We start from the raw sequence: 26,522 nt of genomic DNA, 5'->3' as shown, positions 1-26,522 counted from the left end.
ATGGCAGGTCATACATATATTGAGCAATTATGCTTGAACATACCTTACAACTAATAATTAGAAAGTATATAATTTATGACTTATAATCCAAATAATTTCCATAGGTATATAAAAAAATATATACTCCCTGCCCATTTTTTTCCTCGGACGTTATAAAAGTTTATTTTTTGTAAGTGGTTCTAGTTTTTTTTCATTTCAGAAAAAAGAATAACAACAAATGATTTTCTAATTTCAAAATGTAAAATAGCAACTAGGTGACTACAAAACAGTTAATGCTCTTGAAAGTTTTGCCTTTTTACATCAACGTTCGAAAAAAAAACGTAATGGGTTACTTGAACTATAACTAACTTTGTCGTAGAAAAAGTTCTTTGTACAACATATCCTTTCTGTACTAGTAGTACCTAGTATCACATATCATTTAACTTAATTTATCTTAAATTATAGTAATAAACAATAAATTTCAATTCCTAAGTTTATAAAATGCACCAAGCAAAAAGAATCCAGTTAAAATGTATTTAAAGCAAACAAAACATACAGGATCAGGATCGATATATCAAAGAATGCTAATGTGATAACATTTTCCCTTAAAGATTCAAGCAGGTCCAGTTAAAGATGATTTAATCATTCACTTCCAGTATCAAGAAACAAAACATTAACCTTGTTTCCCAAATTCTCAGTAAGTTAACATGTTGAAAAACTGAAGGGTAAAGCAGTTGCTTTTCGCTTGCTCTACAAATCCTTCTGTACAAAGTACATACTGTCTACTTGTAGTACTTAGTATTCCATCGATGGTAAAGTAGCATTCTAAATTGAGATATCCCAGTTTTACCATCACTGCATAATTTTATTATGAAACATTTTAATACTGTTTTCTTTGGATGGTACATTTTTTAACACAAAGTTCTTTATACAGCAAATTTCAAAAGTCAATACGTAAGTAAGATTTTTTTCAACTTGTAAACTTGTAAACGACAGTAAAATTTAAAGAATTGCGATTGAATCGCCTTCCCATCAGCAGACATCTTGATGCAGACAGGAGATGAAATAATTGTTGTCTTCATTTGAACATTTCAAAAACATCAAAAAGTCTAAAAAAAATATACGAATGAGTATACAGGTGGTTATTTATGTAACTAGGAAGAAAAATGGTATTTTACAAAATGAAAATGAAAAATTTTCGGGCAAGACAAAACAAGAACTGTAAAAAAACATATTCGAGATATTATTGTTGAAGACAAACACCTTCAATTGACCTGTTTTTGGCTTTTGCTCACAAAGAACAGCTCCTTTCCTTGAAATGACCGTTATATATTTGACAGCATTTAATTTAGAACTGACAAAATGCATTCTATATCTAAATTGAAAGTCAATACTACGGTTTTGTACAAAGAATAGGTCGTGTTACGTTTATCCAATTTTGATGGTATGCAAAATTATATAGTATTTTGTTTTAAGCATGGGTGTTGACATGCACAAGGGTACAAACTTTTAAACAGCTCCGGCAAAAAATTTGATGGTCACATTGTATGAAGTTCTGGCGCAAAACTGATGAATAAAGACTTACATGAGAATAAATAAGTAAAAAGAAAATATGCGGAGGGGCAAATAAAAATGCAAAATACTATTAAAAGGGACTGAGACATTTTTAAAAAATATTGAATATAATTCATAAGTTTAAAATTGTAAAAAACTGATAGAAGAGTCAAGTAAGATATCATCCTGACACGTTTACATTTTAAATGAGTGTGAGAAAACAACACAAACATGAGATAACACATTTATTTCACTTACCTAATATACTTGCGTAGTAATTTTAGTAGCAGAAAAATCGCCTCAAAAAGTTCATAGCCGAAAAATAGTGACCAAAATTCGCATCTAGTGATGATGTTTCAAATATACTTACTCTAATTTTGAACAATGTTTCTACTATTTACAACTTGCAAATTATTTTGAAGAATTTCAAATGATATGTATGTGTTTAGTGTTGGTAGGGATCAGAGAAATTAATAATTATTCATCTCTATTGACACTATTCAGTTTCAAGTCGTTGTTAAAACTCGTTATTATGGTCATTATTATTATGAATTACTCAATCCCCTCAAAATTTCAACAATTCTGTCATGCCCTTTCTTTACAGCAATAGAGAGTGGTGAACGGCCAGAATTTGTCACTATATTAATTTCGACACCTGATGCAACTAAAAGTTCAACAATATTTTCGTGTCCTACTTTACACGCTATATAAAGAGGGGTGGCACCTGTATTTCTAGGCTGGTTTATGTTTGCGCCTAGGCTAAGCAGACGTTCTACAACCTTGATATGCCCAAACTTACAAGCTACAAAAAGAGGCGTAACACCCTTCGTACTACCATGATTAATTTCGGCACCCGATGCAATTAAAGGCTCTATCATTTCTTCGTGTCCGAATTCACAAACTGCATGAAGAGGTGTGGCACCAGTATCTCTAGGCAGGTTTGGGTTTGCGCCTAGAGCAAGTAGACGTTCCACAATCTTAACACTTTCAAACTGAGAAGCCATAAACAAGGGCGTAACACCGTTCACTTTTTGGCGATTAATTTCGGCACCCGATGCAACTAAAAGTTCTATAATCTCTTTGTGTCCGCATTGGCAAGCTACGTGAAGAGGTATTGCGCCTAAATTTGTCGGTTGATTTGGATCTGCGCCTAGCGCAAGGAGAAGTTCTACAATTTTGATTTGTCCAAATTGCGAAGCTACAAATAGAGGCGTAACACCATCAGTTGTACCACCATTAATTTCGGCACCTGATGTTACTAAATCTTCCACAATCGCTTCGTGTCCGAATTCACAAGCTACGTGAAGAGGTGTTGCACCGGTATCTCTAGCCTGGTTTACGTTTGCGCCTAATGCAAGCAGACGTTCTGTGATTTTGCTTTGTCCAAACTCAGAAGCTATAAAAAGGGGGGTAATACCGTCCGTTCTGCCACGATTAATTTCAGCACCTGATGTTACTAAACGTTCCATATTCTCCAATCGTCCGAATTCACAAGCTACGTGAAGTGGTGTTGCGCTAGCATTTTTAGGCTGATTTGGGTCTGCGCCAAGGGCAAGTAAACAATCTAGAACCTTGACTGGTGCATATTGAGAAGCTACAAAAAGAGGTGCAACACCGTCCGTCCTGCCCCGATTAATTTCTGCACCCGATGCAACTAAAAGTTCGATAATCTCTACGTGTCCGAATTCGCACGCTACGTGAAGAGGTGTTGCGCCAGTGTCCCTAGGGTGGTTTGGATCTGCGTTTAACGCAAGTAAACGTTCCACAATTTTTGTATTTCCAAACTGCGAAGCAGTAAAAAGAGGCGTAGTACCGTCCACTTTCTCGTGCTCAATTTCAGCACCTGACTCAATTAGAAGTCCTGTAATTTCGTCGTGTCCGAATTCACATGCTACGTGAAGAGGTATTGCACCATTATCTCTAGGCTGATTTGGATTTGCGCCTAGCCCAAGCAGATATTCTACAACATTGCTATGTCCAAACTGTGAAGCTACAAAAAGAGGACAAACACCATCTCGTTTCTCGTGATGAAGTTCGGAACCCGCTGCAACTAAAAGTTCTGTAACTTCTTTGCGTCCGAATTCGCATGCTACGTGAAGAGGTAAGGCGCCATTGTGTCTAGGCTGATTTGGATTTGCGCCTAGCGCAAGTAGACGTTTTACAACATCCACATGTCCAAATTCGGAAGCAACAAAAAGAGGGGTAACACCATCTGTTCTAGCGCGATTAATTTCGGCACCCGCTGCAGCTAAAAAATCTACAATTTTGTAGTAACCTTGTTCACAAGCAAAGTAAAAAGGAGTAGCTCCGTCAGTGTCAGGAAAATTTATATTGGCACCCTGGTTCACTAAAAATCTAACAACTTTCTCAAATTGTCTAGCAGCTGCTAGGTGAAGGAGAGTCTCGTCCACGAAATTTCTGGTATCTAAAACCTTTTTATTTAGTTTTAATAGATTTGCATTTTCTCTATCACTACCACTTGATAATTCTAAATTTAGATGATCTATCACATCATCATATCCACATATAGCTGTATAATACAATATGTTAATTATATGCTCGACAGAAAGATCCAATAAACTTTGGTTTAATTGTTTTAAAATCTTTAATTCTATAAGAAGGCACTTACTTTTTTCCGCATACAACAACGGTGTCAATTTGAATAGTGTATCACATTGAGATAACTCACAGGCATTTAATAAATAATTTAAGATATTTAAATCTTCCGTCCTTTCGGCCACAATATTAGGACAATCAAAATCATCTACGATGTAAGCATCAGCAGTTGTTGCAACATCCAATCGAGGATGTCTCTGTCCCCAAGAAGAAGCTACATGTAAGACACTCCGATCACCAGCATCTGTAATTGTGCGAATTTGATGTTCATACTTCTCCAATAAATTTATGTTCTTGTACAATACTGCCACATGAGCTGGTGATTCTCTAGCCAACAGCAAATCGAAAAAAAAACGTACATTTACATATCTTGGTTCAAAAATCACATCTACAAAAATAGATGAAAGTCGCTGATTTTGGGAGAAATAAAGCGCTACGAAATATTCCGCAAAAGAGTTATGAATAAAATGTGCCGGCTTAGATATTATTTTTGTTAATAAACCAACCGAAATATATTCTTCTTTAGAGTCTTCGAAATTATTTTCATGTTCGATATTCAGTCTCTTTAAGAATTCTGCAGAAAATAATGTTCTTAGAGCTAAGTTTTGATGGTATTTGATAATTGCTGCTTCGAGTATTTTCACTGCTGATTCATATAAGGAATTTTTAAAATCACCACCCACGGTTTTCTCAAAGTAGACCTTCATCTTTTCTTCCACAAAATAGTGGTATAAATCAGTCAAAACAAATATATTACAAAGAAGTTTGAAATATTTGTTTATATCTTTTCGAAGCAAATTTGTGAGCATAAAGATCTGTAAAGGTATACCCAAGATTTCTGTATGTTCAACTAGTGCAAATGAGGACCGAACTGTATTTATAATTTGGTCAATCTCTTCGGTTGTGTCAACGTTTTCAAGACGCTTTTTAATATAAGTAATTTGCTCTTGTTCACTGAATTGACATAAATTTAAAGAAAGCACATTAAATTTATTCTCTAATAAATGTTTCAGTTGAAATCGACTTGTTATCCACTGGACGTGGTTTGATTTGGAAAGCTCAACAATCAAACTTGTAATCGTTTCAACAGATTCAGCGGGAATTTCGTCCAGGGCGTCCCAAACGTAATACACTTGGTTCTGTTTAATAAATACTTGCAAAAAATGTTTCGCTCCTTCATTCATGCATCTGTATTTCTCATTTAAAAGAAAATTTTGCAAAGTCTCTAAGTTGGCAGATTGATTATTACTAGTAAGATATTTGGAAAAAAGACACATATCTGTGGGGTTCATCATGATGGTCCAAATTTCTGGAGGAGAAGTGTTTTTTAAACTTTTCATTAATTCAGACTTTCCCATTCCGGGATTACTAACTATCAAATTTATATTATTCCCAAGTTTTGTCATTAACATCTCTTGTTCTGTTAAAAGGAAAGCAGTTATTTTATATTCTTCCAAACTGCTTACATTACCCTTACTCTGAATCCATTCAAAATTGTTGCCATCTATAAATCTCAAGTGATGGTAGTTTTTCAAGTCTTTATTTTTGTCGCAAATCGCTTCAAATTGCATTTTTTGGCACGTGTTTGTAGTAATGAAAACGCTGATTCTGGAAGTACCACTTACTGCTGTTTCACTCCGTCGAGTGCTTGTGTTGCTTTGATTTAGATAGTCTTCGAGATTATGAATACTGCAGTTCTTTAATTTTCGCTTCAATGAATCTATTTCTTGCACGCAATCTACGACAATTAAAGTGTTTTCATCATTCTTTTCAAAATACTTGAAAGTTATAACATTTCTCCATAAATACCTCTCGACGTATGGCTTTGGAAGATTTTCTTGCAGCCCTCCTACAGCATATGGTTCGTTCAACATTTCCACCAAATAGCTTGTTCTTATAGCATCAATAAAATCGGTACTAAATGCCTTTTTTAAGCTGACTTCTTCTTTTCCTTGAATAGATAAATTGAACGTTTCGAGAACACTGTCTCTGCATGATGTTTTTAAGTCTGATAAATTTCGAAAAACTGAACACTCGTAATTAGTAAATTTTTCATTAACATCGTCTCCAAGAACAATAAACTTAGCGTCTGGACACAACGCAATTACTTTATGAATGATTGCATCCTCCGTTACAATTATTGGACATGTATCGTTCAACCACAGCAATGTGCTTAATAACTTTAAATCTACATCGTCAATACTTTTAATATAAAACGGGCTTAAGTGATACATTTCTCGCGTTTTATTTAATTCTTTGGTATCTTTAACCCGAGTCACAGCATCCCCCCATAAGTCTTTAATTTTATGATAACTATTATTTTCAAACACCGTAACCGTGAAAGCAGAAATTGCCTTTCGTAAAATTTTCATATTCTTACTTACACTACTACCAAAAGACAACGGTTTAATTCGGGAAGACAAAAGCGTAAGGGCAATGGCACGTCGCATCCAATTTTTACACAGTTTATGTTTCTCGCCTTGCTGTTGACTCCACCTGGATATCATTTTCAAAAATGCATCACATTCGGTTTGATTTGCGAGAAATAATTTTTTAAACTTCTCCACTATTTTTGTTTCAAGAGTTTTAAGATTATCTTGATTAACAAACAAATAAAATTTCTCAAAAAAATGTTTGTACATTACAATTTCTGGGGAGTAATCGTATGTACAGTCATTTTCAACAACATGAAACTTATAACAATGATTTAATTCATCAGATATCTGAAGAATTTTATCTTTTGGTTGAAATGGAGACAACCCAATTTGAAAATCTTCACCGTCAATCCGAAATCGTGTATCTCCCTCAACGCTAAACTTAAGATTAGTATATAAAATAAAACTGTCTACGTGGCTGTTTATACTTTGAACAGAAGTGCAATATTTTTTTAAGCTAAAATCTCCTTTTCCTTGACTAAGTTGTTTAATAGATAATGTACCTCGATCGTTATGTTTAAGTTGTAAAGCAGAGACATTGCTACTCTTTGTTGATGTAATTTTTATAACAATATCATCAAAATCACCAAAATTGTCATCATTAGAGGATAAATAAAAATCTTCGATTTGGTTATCAAGGGACCAATTGATTCCGATGTTGGCGATGTTTAAATTTTCATAATCAATGCCTTTGTTGGTTGTACCTGATCTTTTTTTAAATGTCTGAAAAAATAAGAGGTGCCAATAATTTGAAGCAATTAAAGTTGAAAATAACAGAAGAATTTAGTGACATAAACAATAATGCAAGGATCTTGAGGCATGTGATCATTGATGGGGTTAAAAGAAAAGCTCTTTATGCTTACCACAAAGTGGGCAACATTTCCAACATTTACTATACTTTAAATTTATTTATTTAATAAAATTAATTAATCTTGTACAAATTTTCCTTGTAACTTTATATTAATTTTATTAAAAATCTTAATAAAAATTGTCCTTTTCAAGGACGACTCGATTAGAAATTATATTCGTCCACTATATTACACACAAACAAGATTATTACAATGTGTTATAAGTGTATCAATTGTTTCTTTATAATAACAAATACTCAATTAAGGCGGCTTAAAACTTATAGTGCCTAACGAGTTTATAAAAAGAATTCAAGAAACATAAACTTACGGCTAACTTTACGCACCGATGTAACATGATAAAGGCTATAATAATAGTTAGCACGGTCTTTTTCACTGTTTCTTAAAAAAGCTAACTTAACTTCGATAACACTGAAGCAGTGAGTATAGTCACTGACTGAAGTTAGTTTTGGATTTGAATTTGACTTGTGACCTTGAAATATTTTTTTCATTAGTATATGTGTTTCAAGAATGAAATTTTTATTAGCTACCTTCTTCAACGTAAAATTAGGAACACACAAATATAAATCTAACTTCAGCGACATTAACTTAGAAATTAGATGTTACGAACTATTCACTTACCTCCATGGTTCGGATAGCACTCAATAAAACTTAAAGCAACGAAATAGTATTAAAGGGGCCATCGATGATGCATTTTTTAGGTAATGAAAAACGAAATAACTCAGCATGTTACTGTTAGCGACGTATTATCAACATCGCAAGACCGCAACTCGTACAATGTGGGCTGTGCCGCTGTGCGTCAGAGATTACGAGGAAGTGAGACAGTGGACAGTACGCACAACAGCACATCAGTAGACTGCGCGTGGAGAGTCGCAGAAATCCGTCCTATGTCTACTTTCCCTTGTTTTAACAAATTTGAATAACACTATCACTACATAGTATAAAACAAATTCGCTTTCCGCTGTCTGTCCTTATGTATGCTTAGATCTTTAAAGCTACGCAACGGATTTTGATGCGGTTTTTTTTAATAGATAGAGTGATTCAAGAGGAAAGTTTGTATGTATAATAACATCAATTATATAGTAGAGAAATACTGTTAATTTTGAGGTTTCTAATGTGATGTCGTAAATAATTACATTTTTTCCGCTTACATTGCAAACGCAGGCCGAATCCTACGAGATTTATCAAAATAATGTACTTACTAAGTATTGTACACCTTGAAAAGGTCTACAGAAAAGTCCCCGATGGTATATGTCTATCTCTTATGTATAATCCACAATAACAACTTTTTGTCATTTACTCCGAATTTAATGCGTGCGAAGCCGCGGGCAAAAGCTAGTAGGTAATAAGTGGAAAACTTATTTATTAAAAGTATCCAATATGACATTCATGCAGAGTCGCCTTTGGTTATTTACAATTGGTTATTTTCATTTAAATCAACTGTTAGTGAAGTTAATTCGAGAATGGAACAGCACATCACTGGAAGCCTCAATAATTGTGGATCAAAATGTTTACAACGCAGTCGTAGTCACAAAAAAAACAGTACAGTTCTTGAGTTTTGCCCACGCCGATTTTAATTACCGATCATCGTAACAATAGCCATTACAATACGAGAAATAAAATTCGCAAATTTTAATAATATCTGCAGTGCCTTGAAGAAAGACAAACTTAAACGTCAACGAAATGAATCATTTTAAAATGTCCCTCCTTCTCATAAAACTTATAATAATATTAATAATAATACTAATAATAATAATAATAATTAAGTGTTCACTGTATCGTGTATTATAATTATGAATATGATTATGACATAAGTAATCACTCAAATTAACTGGCAATGTCATGATTTGCATTTTAGTGAAGATGTCTTTACAGTCAGCCCTGTAAGGTAAATTAGCCATTATTCTTACTGTTCTCAGTTGCAATTTAAAAATTCTGTGAAAAATGCTAGAGTGTCCCCACATTAATAAGCCAGGTTATGTGGGGCTGGAAGGGTGCAAAATATGCTGTATACAGTGTTTCCAGCGGAACCTTGTCCCTAAGATTTCTTAAGAGAAATGTAATTTTACATAGTTGGTTTGCCAGTACATCACCTTGAGCACCCATTGCAAAGCATTGTCAATCGTTATACCTAAAAATTTGTTAGAGGTTACAAAGTCATCGGGAATGTGTATTCTTTTCTTTAGGGAGAATAACATTCTTACAGTTTTTGATGTATTTACTGTTAATCTGTTAGCGACGAACCAACTTTCGGTCTTTGATTGTGCCGTAACCTGGTCTGTGAGTTCCTGTAAAAGATCCCTTCCGCTGCAAATCAAAGTCGTGTCATCTGCATATAGAATGCTCCTTCGTCGCTCGTGACTAAACTTTTTCTCGCGTGATTTATACGCTACATAACACACTTGTATAATAAAACACCATTAATTACACAGTAGAACAGTGTTTTTGTTACATATATTTTCTAAACATGGTCGGAATTTCGGAAAGATAATTTTGTGCTGAACAACTCTTAAAAGAGATAATATACCCATGTCGTGAAAAAAAAATTATTCAAATTTTTATTGTCGTCCGGTGGACAATTAAAAAAATGAAGTGAATTCGAATTTTACATATAATTAACAAATTGTTCCACAGATTTCTGTCGACAGATATTTAATTACGTCTACGATTAGATAACCTGACTAGAATATGTAGAAAAGCCTCGGGTATTCGGAAAGAATGGATACTTCGATCTTTCTCTTGAATCTTTCTTCGACTTTCTTGATTTCTCGATGAAAAGATTATCAGCAAAGAAATTCACTGATCACTAAGCTAACTGATGCCCAAGTAAATTTTTCCGTATCATTCAAATAGGATCCTTCATTCGAACTTCAGGCCCAATGAAAATTCCTAAATATAGAAAACGTACATAATATGAAAACTGAAATTCACTGTAATATTTTAGTTTTTACCTTGGTTTATGTTAGCAGCAGAAAGCTTAGGAAATATTGTTGTCAGATGTTGAAATGTTTTTTCTCTTGTATTTCACTTGCATAGGAAGCACATATGCTTGGTATATCCAGATTGGAAGCCAGTTACTAAAGCTACAATTTTTAAATCGTCTATCAAATTGCACTCAAACTTTTTGTCGTTAATACAGTTTAACAAGTGTTGAATACTCTCATATGTTTCGGCACTTTTTATGGAGTATGCAGTCGGCAGTACTAGATATTTATTCCCATTATGCAGTAGTACACCTTTAACTGGAACTACCTATGAACAATCTCCAAAAAAAAATTATTTTGACGACGTAGGCATAATGTCTTATTAGATAGTTATTCAACATAAAATAACCTTTCAGAATGCTTGTAACAAAAAGTGTTTCTAAAATTTCTATTAATTAAAAAATATAATATCGGTTTGCAAAACTCCCGCACTGTCAGTGTCAGATTTGGAAAACATTACCAGAGTATACTGAGTGGTGAGATGTGAAAAACCTGTACAATATGTTGCAAAATTGCAATCTAGTGACAAATTAGTAACTAAAAATGACTTGTCAAATAAAAATGTCAAAAGCACCTTAACTGAAGATTTTTATCAATTCAAGTAAAGAAAGAGTATGACACACGAACGACAACGAAAGCTTTTTTTGAATAATATATATTTTTGACCTTACTGTCCATTTCTACGCTTTTGGTGCTACAATTTGTTTGAATTACTGACACGTCCTTTAAACACAATGAACACTTCAGCAAATCAAAAAGTTAAAATAGTTAATAAACATTTGATTTTTCATTCATTAATTTTGAAAATTTGAAATTCAAGGCGGTAATCATATAAACTTAAAAATCTTTTAGGGGATTATTTCTCATACCAACAGAATGTCATTCTGACAGTGCGGGAGTTTTGCGAACGGATATTATATCTATAGCTTCCAGTTATTGTCTTTGCCATTTCTATTGAAACACCACATGTTGATTTTACTTAAAATTTAGCAATTGGTAACAGCTTTCGGTTGATTGCCAACGGCTTTTAATTCGAAAATTATCTGAATATGAACGTTGCCAAATTTACGATTAACAGATGGTGTTTCAATAGAAATGGCAAAGACATTAGTTTTATTTTATAAACTTTGACAGACTTAAAGGGGATGAATACTTATTATATTAACAATATTTTTGGAAAGTAACGAAAACACGTTAGGACGCGACGGACACTTAAAAACCCAATCAGGCGGTTGATGTATGTATAAGTGGTTGCATATACGTGAAGTTAAATCTGTGGCAAAGGTAATCAACATTGCTAACTCAAAAATTTAATCATTATCATTAAGAGTCAGCCGGTACGTAAAAATATATTAAAAACTGCTATGTACACAATTTGTAAGAATATTACAGTATTAAACTATGGTCTTATATTATCCAGTATCCACGACATGGACTCCTTAACGTTCGTATAAATCCCAGGCCAGTCTTCCAGGCCACACTGCTTCGGACCATACGACACTATATACCATCTTGAACGTACCGCTGCGACCCCCCTGTCGCAGCAATATATTGCAAAGGACCTCCACTGTCTCCAGAACAAGAATCCTTCCCTTCGTGCCCACCAGCACAAATCTGTTTCTTCGGATGTAGAGTCTGTTTCCCGTACGCCCTTCGACATGCACTTAGTCGAACCACTGGAACCGAAACTTTCTTCAAAATCATACTTTTATGACCTAAAAAGTTCTTAGTTTTATTTATATTCTACAAACTGATTTAAGTACAAACCTGATTCGGTGGTACCCCACCCGGTTACCGTCAAGTATTTTCCGACTAAGTTTGCTTTGAGTAGGTCACCGGTTGGTAAACAGATAGGTTTTACATTAGCTAGAACAAAAAAATGAAGGTTTTTTTTTTAATTTTGAGTTGAAAATTACCATTTTCGGTGTTTGCTGGAGCTAACAGTCGAACTAAAGCTATGTCGTTGATGTAAGTGGAAGGGTTATAATTTTTATGAATTATTATTTTGTCTATTATTATGTCTTGAACTGGAGGTTCATAGCTTTGAGGGTCGTAACACTCATGCTCTAGCGATATGTCGTACTCCCCCAGACGAATACCCAGCCTAAAGCACCAAGCATTATTTTAGTACTATTTGGTACTCACAACGACTTACACGGATTTATCATCTACACAATGGGCCGCCGTTAAACCATAATTTCTGGTGATGAGGCTCCCCCCGCACTTAAATTCGTTCTCGTCTTCTACAATAATCAACACAGTAGTTGTACTTTCTCAAGATTTGTAAAAGTACCGACCTGTTTTGTAGGCAGTGGCGGCTCGTCAGATGAGGCAAGTGAGGCGGCGCCTCACAGCATATATCTTAAGAACAGATTGACTTAATTTGTAATTAAAAAAGAACTTTCAATGCATTTTTAGTTACAAAGATATGTTGAAATGGCAAATCTGTAATGATTTTTGATTTTTAACGCTTTCTGCTGACATTTTCGGTTGAATACTGTACGATTTATGCCCCTAGTTCTTTAACTGAAGCGGTCAGAGCGTCGGTTCACTTGAACCAACGAAGCCCAATCACAGACACGGATTTCCATGGCTCAGCTCCTATACTCCTATACATGCGTTCGCTCGGAACTGAGGCGATATCTTCGGTGCTTCTCGGCCATTTTCGACGTACTCATTAAACCATTTTCCCACTTATTTTACCGAACGGAAGGGTTGCGGGGTGTGTGGGTAATTAGCATGAACGTGAGTAAAAGCCCACAAGTCTTTTAAATCAACTTGGTACGAAACATATAAATGGCTCTGCCGTAATATTCGTACGACGTCTCGGGGTATAACGATTTAAATATTTTCATCCGAAGTGCAAAGTTACATGAAAGTTCCAAACTACACATTAAAAATTTCATGGGCCTAAAACCTTTAGAAAGGAACACAACAACTATTCCCGAATCCCTCCAAGAAAGTGCTAGTTTAAACAAAATTTTGACTTATAAAAACATTGTTGATTAAATGTGTTATGGGTGTTATTATTAATATTATTATTATTATTAGGACCTACCACTGACCCGGAAATGACCGGTATTCGGGCAAGACTTCTATCATTACTAACTAGTAAAACCAAGTAATATGCATTAATCACATTAATTTGATTATTAATATTATTATTAATGTTATTATTGTCAAACTTCTATCATCGCCTCACCACATCAGACAGTCACGAGCCGCCACTGTTTGTAGGTGATTAAAGCCATCCGGGGAAACTCTCGAGGGGTAGCTGTGTCCCCGTTTGTAATTCTGCCCCCATGAAGGATGAACCCACACGTTGTCAACGGTAGCAAATGGAAATTCCGGTGGCTGCTGAGATTGCGGTTGTCTTCAGGACAACACACTTTGTAAGTTTGGTCCAGTTGTCCACATATGTTTGTTTTAACCTGGTGTAACACAGGCCGTGGTACTGGTTTTAAGTTTGCGTGTCCTATTAAGTTCATAAAGTAGGGGCAGTCGGTTATTAAGGTACATGTTCCTGTTCTGTGGGGCGGGCCACATGTCGGGTCTAAAAAATATTCATATTTTGATCTCTCCTATCAATATTCACTATAAAAGTACTACCTATTAGTATAGATCGTCCGATGAAAATCAAACACAAAAACGAAATCACAAATAGTAAAAACATCACAAGAAAGAGTTTCGTGTATAATTTATATTAGTCTTCAGAAAAACTTTCGATAAAGGGTTTTTGGAGAACTGGTACTGTTGTCGTGTTCCCGTCGTATGACCCCCACTGAGCGGGGATGGTCGTAAGAATTTTAGCTGATGTATGATTTTAAAGTACACTTTAAAGACATCAATAAACCACTTAGGACTATGGTAATAACGATTTTCAGACCATTAGGTCCACTATTAGGAAGAAAGGAGTTTCTAATGAAGCGGTGATAACCGGTATTAGGTCTTCCTGGAAAGACATTAGTTGGATTTGTTTGTCAGTACTATAAATGCTACCCTCACTTTGGATGTAGTTTGTAGTACATTCTTGCGTTCTGAAAGTCGTGTCATCATGATTTATCACAGAATTTTAGTTTTTATCCTCTGCATTTCATTATTTATAAATCAGTCACAAAGCAAAAATTGTGATAACCGTGCTGGTGATGAAGACGATACGTTGTAAGATTTCTTTTACTGGTATTTTATCAGATACTAATACTTTTTTTTATTTTAGAAAGAAGAGTGAATTCAGCAAGGACTCACATACAGTTGCTACTATTAGTGCTACAATAATCAAAGGTACGTACTTATTTCTATCTCGCAATCTTTATCAGTGAACACACAAGTTTTTAGAACAACTGGAGAAGCAACCGTGTGATGTTGGGTTTCACTGTATCCCTGTCGTGCATTGTGGACCCCTGATGTATTTAGTGAATCTCCAAAGACCGGTACCAAAGGAGCTGCTGAGATTTTTGAGATCACAAATTTGTGCAACAAACACGAAGTTTCCCAAAGTTTGTTGTAAAATGACCACACCATCTAGTTTAAAGGAGTTCTTTACAGTTACAACAGCCATGGAGAGATTATCAACAACAACAATGTCTCTAGAAGAAAAATCTGTCAGATTGAACAATTTTTTTAACCGATTTTATGACTTGATAATCTAACGTTTGTCTGTGTGAATTAAGTGTTTATAAATAACGAATTTTAATAAATAAAAGTATATTTCTGTGGTTAATTCAAAGCAGATATTTACTTATTTTCTAAATAAAATGATTTATTCAAACATATGGGATACTAAAGCCTGTGCTAAAGCCACAAATTACGGATAGACTGGACTCAAACATATAAGGCGTTTATGACTTCACACCAATTTGACTCCCATTATAATTCAATAGGCCGTCACAACCGGATGTCTTAAACCCTCTCACCGATACCTACCTGCAAAGACCTTTTCTGGTAAAAGCACAGGGCAAAACTGACTTTTGCATTTACCGACAACTGCGCCTTTCGATTTTTTATTTTAAGTAAAAACAAAGTAACTTTGTACTCAATCATTTTTTATTACGGCAAATTAGTTAGAATTTTGACATACACAACTACTACTGCTTATTTATTGATCGAAATAGTCACTGTCATCATCACTCGACTCTTCTAAATTAACAATTAACGGTTTTATCAACCGTGCCCTGTACTAGTCTTTTCCTGAATTTATTCTTCAAGAAGGCACTGTGTTTTGTAGCTTCTGCTACAAACCGCATTTCTATTTACAAATATATGTTTTCGGATCATCGGCAAAATTTTTTGCTACAATATTTCGAAAAGTATTTAAAAATAAATTGCTACAAAAATACTAATTAAATGGCCTATCATTATTAATTTTTATTTATTTGTCACTATTTAGTGTAAGACAACAATTTTTAAAAATTTTATCTATCTATGTATTTTTTATTAAAAAAATTAAGCTTGATAAACCTGTTTTTATAATTGGTAAATAAATTTAGTTGTGTTATTACACTTCTTTTCAATTTTTGGAGGATATGCAACTGCATATCTCTGTATATATTAATAAAGTTACAGCATATTTGCATAAATTTCATGCATATTACATGATCATATTTCTCAAAATTTTGCTGCATACTTTTCGCTCTCTAGTCATGTATTATTTTTAATATAACAGCAATATGAATGTACCCTCTGGATTTGAAACAAAGGACGGTGACATCGTCAAAATTATTTGATTTATCAAAAAACTTTGTGGACCAGTTTTCTACGATTGCGATCGTATTTATTAAAGATTTTATGTTTTTTGCTTTCATTATCTTAATCATATTTTCAAATGTGCAGAATAATGATTAAATAATTAAGGTACGGAAGAAACGTTAAAAACAAAATTACTCTTAGTCCGGTCCTTCGCGTCTCGGCTGTCCCAGGCACGTGGCATGGTTTACATTTACTAAGCTTTATGAAGGGTCGGCTGTAAAGTGCTTTAAACGCCAAAGCCATAAACGCCTTATAGGTTTGAGGAAACTATACCTGCTAATAAAATTTTACAAACCATAAATTATACTGGTACGAATGTCTGAATGGGACACCACGAAAGGCTCGTGGTCTTGCTGATTTGCCTATGACCAAGAATTTTTCTTTGTCTCCGGACATACTGGCGCAATGCAAAAGAGTCGCTGTTTCTTTAGAATGCTTCCCTCCTACACATTTTTCATACTTCAAAATTAGGGTTTTAGCCGGCAAAGCACGGAAAAATAATCCGGTTTCGTCGGTATTGTATGTCTTCTGGTTTATAGCATAATAATAAAGACGGAAGATTTTCATTAAATTGGTTGCCATCATCTGGATTTAAACTTTCCGCCTCCCCAGAAATACTCTTGAAACTTATGTCGTGCTTTTTAGCTTTTGCTTTTACAAAAGACCTTGATAGAGGTATCGATTTGCTTCAGGCTTGTTGGAGAACAGATGTCTTGTTGATTAATGTGTGCATACACTGATTATTCTTTTAGTTCTAGTTACTAAGTAATGTTATGTTAAATTGGTATTAATTAAACATGTTAACAGAAGGTAAGACACAACGGTTTTACTTAAAATAGTTTTGTTTCTCTAATCCTACAAATTTTCTGCTTAAAAACTTCACGGCTTTCACAAACCAGTTGTGACACATTTGATCAATTTTTAAACCTTCAACTTTCAAGAAACTCCTTTTTTGATCTACATTAATTCTTGGACGTTCTTTAACACTTCCAGTTTCATTTAAATCTTCGTAGCGTTTTTGAAGCCGTCGACTTAGAAATGGGTTCTCGCTCAGGGTGAATTTGATTGAAAAGTGTTACTACTTGAACAAAACTTTGTCTTTTGTCATCATAACCGATCGTGCCACTTAAAAAAAATCAAATTGACCTTGCATGTCCAAAACAAATGAAGCAAAAGTGGTACGTGGCATTTGACAGCGTAGCTTCGAATGCTTTCATTCCGTCTTGTGTTCGTTGTCTTTACAAAGTCGATTTACTGTGTTCACAACATTCAATTTTCCCTAATTACTATTTTTACAAATTTAAAGCAGAGCCCCTGGATCGTTGCTTATCATCTGTGTGACTGGTTCAGGAGGTACAAACAATCATAAAATACATTAACCAAAAAAATTATTATTTATAATTAGACATAATGACACAGTACAATAGCAGGTCATACATATATTGAGCTTGAACATACCTTACAACTAATTAGAAAGTATATAATTTATTATTTATTATATAGGTAATCGAATAACATAAACATAACACTCGTAGGAATGATTTAAATATACTCAAGTGTAACATGGGTTTCTAGAATGTCAACTGGTGGTTAAATTAATCCCTGCCCATTTTTTTCCTCGGACATTATAAAAGTATATTTTTTGTAAGTAGTTCTAGTTTCTTTTTTCATTTCAGAAAAATTGACTAAGAAAGAATAAAAACAAATGATTTTCTAATTTCAAAATTGTAACTAGGTGACTATAAAACAGTTTTGCCTTTTTACATCAACGTTCGAAAAAAAAATATAATGGATTACTTCGACTAAAACTAACATTGGCGTAGAAAAAGTTCTTTGTACAACATATCCTTTCTGTACTAGTAGTACCTAGTATCACATAATCGTTTAACTTAATTTATCTTAAATTATAGTAATAAATAATAAATTTCAATTCCTAAGTATATAAAATGCACCAAGCAAAAAGAATCCAGTTAAAATGTATTTAAAGAAAATAAAACATACAGGATCAGGATCGATATATCAAAGAATGCTAATGTTATGACATTTTCCCTTAAAGATTCAAGCCAGTCCAGTTAAAGATGATTTAATCATTCACTTCCAGTATCAAGAAACAAAACATTAACCTTGTTTCTCAAATTCTCAATAAGTTAACTCGTTGCAAAAATGAAGGCTAAAGCAGTTGATTTTCGTTTGCTCTACAAATCCTTTTGTATAACGTACATACTGTCTACTTGTAAATATTCCATCGATGGTAAAGTAACATTCTAAATTGAGATATCCCAGTTTTAAGTACTTACCATCACTGCATAATTTTATCATGAAACATTTTAATACTGGTTTCTTTGGATGGTACTTTTTTTAGCACAAAGTTCTTTATACAGCAAATTTCAAAAGTCAATACGTAAGTAACATTTTTTTCAACTTGTAAACTTGTAAACGACCTTCCTGTGAGCAGACATCTTGATGCAGACATGAGATGAAATAATTGTTGTCTTCATTTCAACGTGTAAAACATCAAAAACTCTAAAAAAATTATATGAATGAGTATACATTTGGTTTTTATGAAACTAGTAAGAAAAATGGTATTTTATAAAATGAAAATGAAAAATTTTCGGGCAAGACAAAACAAGAACTGTAAAAAAACATATTCGAGATATTATTGTTGAAGAAAAACACCTCCAACTGACCTTTTTTTGGGTTTTGGCTCACAAAGAACAGCTCCAGTTTCATTGAAATGACCGCTATTCATTTGACAGCGTTTAATTTAGAACTCACAGAATGCATTCTATATCTAAATTTAAAGTCAATACTACGGTTTTGTACAAAGAATAGTTCATGTTACGTTTGTCCAATTTTGACAGAATGCAAAATTATATAGTATTTTGTTTTAAGCATGGGTTTTGACATGAACTGTACCGTTGTTTTTTGTTTTGTAAACAGTTGCGGCAGAAAATATATTGGCCACATTGTATGGAGTTCTGCCAAAAATGATGAATAAGGAGTTAGAATAGAAGAACTAAAATCAATTACATGAGAATCAATAAGTGAAAAGAAAATAGGTGGAGGAGCAAATAAAAGATGCAGATAACTTTTAAAAGAGACTGAGACATTGCTAAGAAACATTGAATGTAATTCACATTATGAAAAACTGATAGAGAGGTCAAGTAAGATATCATATTGTCAAGTTTATATTTTAACTGAATGCGAGAAAACAACACAAACATAAGATAATATATTTATATCACTTACCTAATATATTTGCTTAGTAATTTTAGTAGCAGAAAAATCGCCCCAAGAAGTTCGTAGCCGAAAAATAGTGACCAAAATTGGCATCTAGTGATGATGTTTTAAATATATCTACTCTGATTTTGAACAATGTTTCTACTATTTACAACTTGCAAATTATTTTGAAGAATTTCAAATGATATGTATGTTTAGTGTAAGTATGGATCAGAAAAATTAATAATTGTCCATCTCTATTGACAATATTCAGTTTCAAGTCGTTAAAACTCGTTATTATGGGCATTATATATTACTAAGAAGAATAAATAAAATTTATTAAGTAAAAAATCAAACGTTAAATTTATTAAGTCAATAATAAAAACTAAGATTTATTTTTGATCAACAGATGCATTACAATTCGTTATAGCTGAATTACTCAATCCCCTCAAAATTTCAACAATTCTGTCATGCCCTTTCTTTACAGCAACAGAGAGTGGTGAACGGCCAGAATTTGTCACTATATTAATTTCGGCACCTGCTGCAACTAAAAGTTCAACAATATTTTCGTATCCTACTTTACAAGCGACATAAAGAGGGGTGGCGCCTGTATTTCTAGGCTGGTTTATGTTTGCGCCTAGGCTAAGCAGACGTTCAACAACCTTGATATGCCCAACTTTACAAGCTACAAAAAGAGGCGTAACACCCCTCATACTGCTATGATTAATTTCGGCACCCGATGCAACTAAAAGTTCTACAATCTCTACGTGTCCGAATTCGCAAGCTACGTGAAGAGGTGTTGCGCCAGTATCTCTAGGGTGGTTTGGATCTGCGTTTAACGCAAGTAAACGTTCCACAATTTTTGTATGTCCAAACTGCGAAGCAGTAAAAAGAGGCGTAATACCGTCCACTCTCTCGTGCTCAATTTCAGCACCTGATGCAATTAAAAGTTCTGTAATTTCGTAGTGCCCGAATTCGCATGCTACGTGAAGAGGTATTGCACCATCATCTCTAGGCTGGTTTGGATTGGCGCCGAGCCCAAGCAGACGTTCTACAACATCGCTGAGTCCAAATTGTGAAGCTATATAAAGAGCAGAAGCACCGTTTAATTTCTTGCGATTAATTTCGGAATCAGCTGCAACTAAAAATTCTGTAATTTCTTTCTGCCCGAATTCGCATACTACGTCAAGAGGTAAGGCGCAATTATCTCTAGGCGGATTTGGATCTGCGCCTAGCGCGATTAGACATTCTACAACATCCATTGAGCCAAATTCAGAAGCTACAAAAGGAGGGTTAACATCAATTGTTCTACCGGCACCCGCTCCAACTAAAAATTCTACAATTTTGTGGTAGCCTTCTTCACACGCTAAGTAAAGAGGCGTAGCTCCATCAGTGTCAGAACAATTTATATTGGCACCCTGGTTCACTAAAAATTTAACAACTTTCTCAAATTGTCTAGCTGATGCTAAGTGAAGGAGAGTCTTCTTCGCGATATTTCTGGCATCTAAAACCTTTTTATTTAGTTTTAATAGGTTTGCACTTTGTCCATCAGTAGCAGTTGATATTTCTAATTCTAGATGATCTATGACATCATCGTATCCACATATAGCTGTATAATATAATATATTAATTATATGCTTGACAGAAAGATCTAATAAATTTTGATTTAATTGTTTTAAGATTTTTAATTCAATGACAAGGCACTTACTTTTTTCGGCATACAATAACGGTGTCATTTTGAATAATGTATCACATTGAGATAACTCACACGCATTTAATAAATAATTTAAGATTTTTAAATCTTCCGCCTTTTCGGCCTTAACATTAGGACAACCCGAATCATTTATGATGTAAGCGTCGTCAGTTGTTATAACATCCAATCGAGGATGTCTCTGTCCCCAAGAAGAAGCTACATGTAAGACACTTCGATCACCAGCATCTGTAATTGTGCGAATTTGATGTTCATACTCCTCCAATAAATTTATGTTCTTGTACAAAACTGCCACATGAGCTGGTGATTCTCTGGCCAACAGCAAATCGAAAAAAAAACGTACATTTACATATCTTGGTTCAAAAATCACATCTACAAAAATAGATGAAAGCCGCTGATTTTGGGAGAAATAAAGCGCTACGAAATATTCGGCAAAAGAGTTATGAAAAAAATGTGCCCGCTTATATACTAATTTTGTTAACAAACCAACCGAAATGTATTCTTCTTTAGAATCTTCGAAATTATTTTCAACATCGATGGTCAGTCTCTTTAAGAATTTTGCAGAAAATAATGTTCTTAGAGCTAAGTTTTGATGGTATTTGATAATTGCTACTTCGAGTATTTTCACTGCTGATTCATATAAGGAATTTTTAAAATCACCACCGACGGTTTTCTCAAAGTAGACCTTCATCTTTTCTTCCACAAAATAGTGATATAAATCAGTCAAAACAAATATATTAGAAAGGAGTTGGAAATATTTATTTATATCTTGTTGAAGCAAATTTGTGAGCATAAAGATTTGTAAAGGTATACCCAAGATTTCTGTATGTTCAACTAGCGGAAATGAGGACCGAACTGTATTTATAATTTGGTCAATCTCTTCGGTTGTATCAACCTTTTCAAGACCCTTTTTAATGTAAGTAATTTGCTCTTGTTCACTGAATTGACATAAATTTAAAGAAAGCACATTGAACTTACTCTCTAACAAATGTTTCAGTTGAAATCGACTTGTTATCCACTGGACGTGGTTTGCTTTGGAAAGCTCAACAATCAAATTTGTAATCATTTCAACAGATTCAGCGGGAATTTCGTCCAGGGCATCCCAAAGGTAATACACTTGATTCTGTTTAATAAACACTTGCAAAAAATGTTTCGCTCCTTCATCCATGCATCTGTATTTTTCATATAAAAGAAAATTTTGCAAAGTCTCTAAGTTGGCAGATTGATTATTACTAGTAAGATATTTGGAAAAAAGACACATATCTGTGGGGTTCATCAAGATGATCCAAATTTCTGGAGGAGAAATGTTTTTTAAACTTTTCATTAATTCAGACTTTCCCATTCCGGGATTACTAACTATCAAATTTATATTGTTCTCAAGTTTTCTACACAACATCTCTTTTTCTGTTAAAATGAAATCAGTTATTTTATATTCTTCCAAACTGCTTACATTACCCTTACTTTGAATCCATTCAAAATTGTCGGCATCTATAAATCTCAAGTGATGGTAGTTTTTCAAGTCTTTATTTTTGTCGCAAATCGCTTCAAACTGCATCTTTTTGCACGTGTTTGTAGTAATGAAAACGCTGATTCTGGAAGTACCACTTACTGCTGTTACATTCTGTCGAGTGCTTGTGTTGCTTTCATTTAGGTAGTCTTCGAGATTATGAATACTGCAGTTTTTTAATTTTCGCTTGAATAAATCAATTTCTTGTACGCAGTCAACGACAATTAAAGTGTTTTCATCATTATTTTCAAAATATTTGAAATTTATAACATTTTTCCATAGATACCTCTCGATGTATGGCGTCGGAAGATTTTCTTGTAGCCCTCCTACAGCATATGGTTCGTTCAACATTTCTACCAAATAGCTTGTTCTTATAGCATCAATAAAATCAAGACTAAATGCATTTTTTAAGCTAACTTCTTCTTTTCCTTGAATGGACAAGTTAAAAGTTTCAAGAACACTATCTCTGGATGATGCCTTTAAGTCCGATAAATTTTGAAAAACTGAACAGTTGTAATTAGTAAATTTTTCATTAACATCGTCTCCAAGAACAATAAACTTAGCCTTTGGACACAACGTAACCACTTTGTGAATAACTGCATCCTCCGTTACAATTATTGGACATGTACCGTTCAACCACAGTAATGTGCTTAATAACTTTTTATCTACATCGTCAAGACTTTTAATATAAAACGGGCTTAAGTGATACATTTCTCGCATTTTATTTAATTCTTTGGTATCCTTAACCCGAGTCACAGCATCGCCCCACAAGTCTTTAATTTTATGATAACTATTATTTTCAAACACCGTAACCGTGAAAGCAGAAATTGCCTCTCGTAGAATTTTCATATTCTTATTTGCACCACTACCAAAAGACAACGGTTTAATTCGAGAAGACAAAAGCGTAAGTGCAATAGCACGTCGCATCCAATTTTTACACAGTTTATGTTTCTCGCCTTGCTGTTGACTCCACCTGGATATCATTTTCAAAAATGCATCACATTCGGTTTGATTTGCGAGAAATAATTTTTTAAACTTCTCGGCTATTTTTGTTTCAAGAGTTTTAAGATTATCTTGATTAACAAACAAAAAAAATTTCTGAAAAAAATTTTTGTACATTAAAATTTCTGGGGAGTAATCGTATGCATAGTCATCTTCAACAACATGAAACTTATAACAATGATTTAGTTTATCAGAGATCTGAAGGACTTTATCTTTTGGTTGAAACGGAGACAGCCGAATTTGAAAATCTTCACCGTCAAGCCAAAATCGTGTATCTTCCTTACCGCTAAACTTAATATTAGTATATAAAATAAAACTGTCTACGTGGCTGTTTATACTTTGAACAGAAGTGCAATATTTTTTTAAGCTAAAATCTCCTTTTCCTTGATTGAGTTGCTTAATAGATAATGTACTTCGATCGTTATGTTTAAGTTGTAAAGCAGAGACATTGCTACCCTTTGTTGATGTAATTTTTATAACAATATCATCAAAATCACCAAAATTGGCATCATTAGCGGATAAATAAAAGTCTTCGATTTGGTTATCAAGGACCAAATTGATTCCGATGTTGGCGATGTTTAAATTTTCGTAATCAATGCCTTTGTTGGTTGTACCTGATCGTTTTTTAAATGTCTGAAAAAATAACAGGAGCAGATTAACAATTTAAATTTCGATGGAAAAACTAAATAACAGTAAATATGTATTTTACTTTTATTATTTTTTAACATGATCTGCGGCATTATGATTGAATCAAAATTATGTCTAAATAGCCATTTTCATCACTAATTTTTGGTGGATTTTACACTACAACTTAACTACGATGAAATGGTTATTTTCAGCAGGACGGAGCTACCGCGCATTGGCTAGCACCACAATAGCAATCTTACAGGAATTTTTGGACAACCCGTTCGGTAGTCGAAATGCAGCGAATATATTGGCCACACGATCTCGGGATCTTACTTCTGAAAACTCTTTTTGGGCACAATTTAAAGAACTATGTATGGAAGACCTGTCAATAATTTGGTTGAGAATAACAGAAGAAATTAGTGACATAAATAATAATGGGTTAAAAGAAAAGTTCATTAAATTCATGCTTACAACAAACGACTCGATTAGAAGTTACATATATTCGCCTGCTATACCTATTAGAAACAAACAAGTTTATTACAAAGTGTTATATATCAATTGTTTCTTTATAACAACAAACGCTCAATTAAAGCGGCCTAAAACTAGTAACGAGTTTATGAAAAGAATTCTATAAACCCTATCGCTAACTTTACGCACCGATGTAAGGTGATAAAGGCTATACTAATAGTTAACATGGCCTTTTTCACTGTTTCGTAAAAAAAAAGTTAACTTAACTTCGATCACACTGAAGTTAACTTTGGATTTGAATTTGACTTGTGACCTTGAAATATTTTTTTCATTGGTATATGTGTTTCGAGAATGAATTTTTATTAGCTACCTTCTTCAACGTAAAATTAGGAATACACAAATATAAATCTAACTTCAGCGTCATTAGCTTAGAAAATTCGAGTTACGAACTAATCACTCACCTCCATGGTTCGAATAGCACTCAATAAGACTTAAAGCAACGAAATTATGTTAAAGCGGCCATCGATGATGCATTTTTTAGGTAATGAAAAAAGAAATAAGTCAGCATTTTTACTGTTAGCAACGTATTATCAACATCGCAAGGCCGCAACTCGTACAATGTGGGCTGTCCCGCTGTGCGTCATAGATTACGAGAAAATGAGACAGTGCGACAGTGGACAGTACACACAGCAGCACATTATTAGACTACGCGTAGAGAGTCGCAGAATTCCGTCCTTATATCCACAACAAATTTGAATGTAATGAAATAAGCTAATAAGTTAAATTAAAAAAAATGTACTCCTTTTTATGTGAACTAATAGTTATTTACACTACAAGGACGTACGTGATAGTTATCAGTGAAGGACGATGTTGGCAAAATTGTCAGAGATTTGTCAAGAACACATTCCGAGTTGTAGGTATATGTATAATAGTTTTTCCACTTCCGGCCGTAATTTTAAGTAGAAAACTTATTTATTAAAAATTTCCAATATGACATTCACGCAGAGTCGCCTTTGGTTATTTACTATTGGTTATTTTCGTTTGTATGTTTTTTAAATCAACTGTTAGTTAAGTTAGTTCGAGAATGGAAGTTCATCAAACAGCACATCACTGGAAGCCTCAATAATTGTGGGTCAAAATATTTACAACACAGTTGTAATCACAAAGAAAAAACAGTACAGTTCTAGAGTTTTGCCCAATGTCCACGCCGATTTTAATTACCGATCATCGTAACAATAGCTATTACAATACTCGAAAAATAAAATAGACAAATTTTAATAATCTGCAGTGTCTTGAAGAAAGACAAACTTAAACGTCAACGAAATTCATTATTTTAAAATTTTCCTCCTTATCGTAAAACTTAAAATGCTGTTTATATTATGTTCTTACAAATATAAATTTTTTTAAATTATTAATTAAAAAATATATATCTATAGCTTTCAGTTAGTTTTATTTTATAAACTTTTACAGACTTAAAGGGGATGCATACTTATTAACAATATTTTTGAAAAATAATAGAACATTAATTCACCAGAACGAAAACACGTTAGGACGGACACTTAAATATCCAATCAGGCGTTTGATGTATGTATAAGTGGTTGCATATACATGCAGTTATGTCACAGTATAGATATCAATCAGTAGGGACAACTTGTGTCGGTTAGGTGTGTAAGGGTAGGTATGTAATCCGTGGTTATGTTAAAACTATTTGTTGAAAGACAATACTACAATAGCTAAAATATAAGGCGTTAGATGTTCCAAAATTCTTAACCAAAAACTGCTATTTATGCAATTAAAGAGTTAGCTAGT

General features: G+C 33.7%; 2 protein-coding genes and 1 pseudogene across 2 annotated transcripts; all 3 read right to left on the bottom strand.

The window, feature by feature from the left end:
- Nucleotides 1-150: 150 nt before the first annotated feature.
- Nucleotides 151-8,286, bottom strand: LOC135123599 (uncharacterized). The gene is made up of 3 exons (XM_064048390.1): nt 8,072-8,286; nt 1,792-7,307; nt 151-1,088 (listed from the first exon to the last, which is right to left on the bottom strand). The coding sequence occupies exons 1-2, from the start codon at nt 8,075-8,077 to the stop codon at nt 2,079-2,081; spliced, it is 5,235 nt and encodes a 1,744-aa protein (XP_063904460.1). The 5' UTR covers nt 8,078-8,286; the 3' UTR covers nt 151-1,088; nt 1,792-2,078.
- Nucleotides 8,287-11,803: 3,517 nt separating this feature from the next.
- LOC135123187 (phenoloxidase-activating factor 3-like) lies at nt 11,804-13,536 on the bottom strand (annotated as a pseudogene).
- Nucleotides 13,537-17,550: 4,014 nt separating this feature from the next.
- Nucleotides 17,551-25,324, bottom strand: LOC135123603 (uncharacterized). The gene is made up of 3 exons (XM_064048394.1): nt 25,175-25,324; nt 19,429-24,251; nt 17,551-18,702 (listed from the first exon to the last, which is right to left on the bottom strand). Exons 1-2 carry the CDS (start codon nt 25,178-25,180, stop codon nt 19,791-19,793), a joined length of 4,467 nt encoding a protein of 1,488 aa, XP_063904464.1. The 5' UTR covers nt 25,181-25,324; the 3' UTR covers nt 17,551-18,702; nt 19,429-19,790.
- Nucleotides 25,325-26,522: the final 1,198 nt, after the last annotated feature.

This window comes from Zophobas morio, unplaced genomic scaffold (genome assembly GCF_036711695.1).
Source record: "Zophobas morio isolate AGI-343-1 ecotype UQ-CSIRO unplaced genomic scaffold, CSIRO_AGI_Zmor_V1 ptg000006l, whole genome shotgun sequence".
NCBI classification, from domain to species: Eukaryota; Metazoa; Arthropoda; class Insecta; order Coleoptera; family Tenebrionidae; genus Zophobas; species Zophobas morio.
This window is presented reverse-complemented; position numbering and strand designations above follow the sequence as displayed.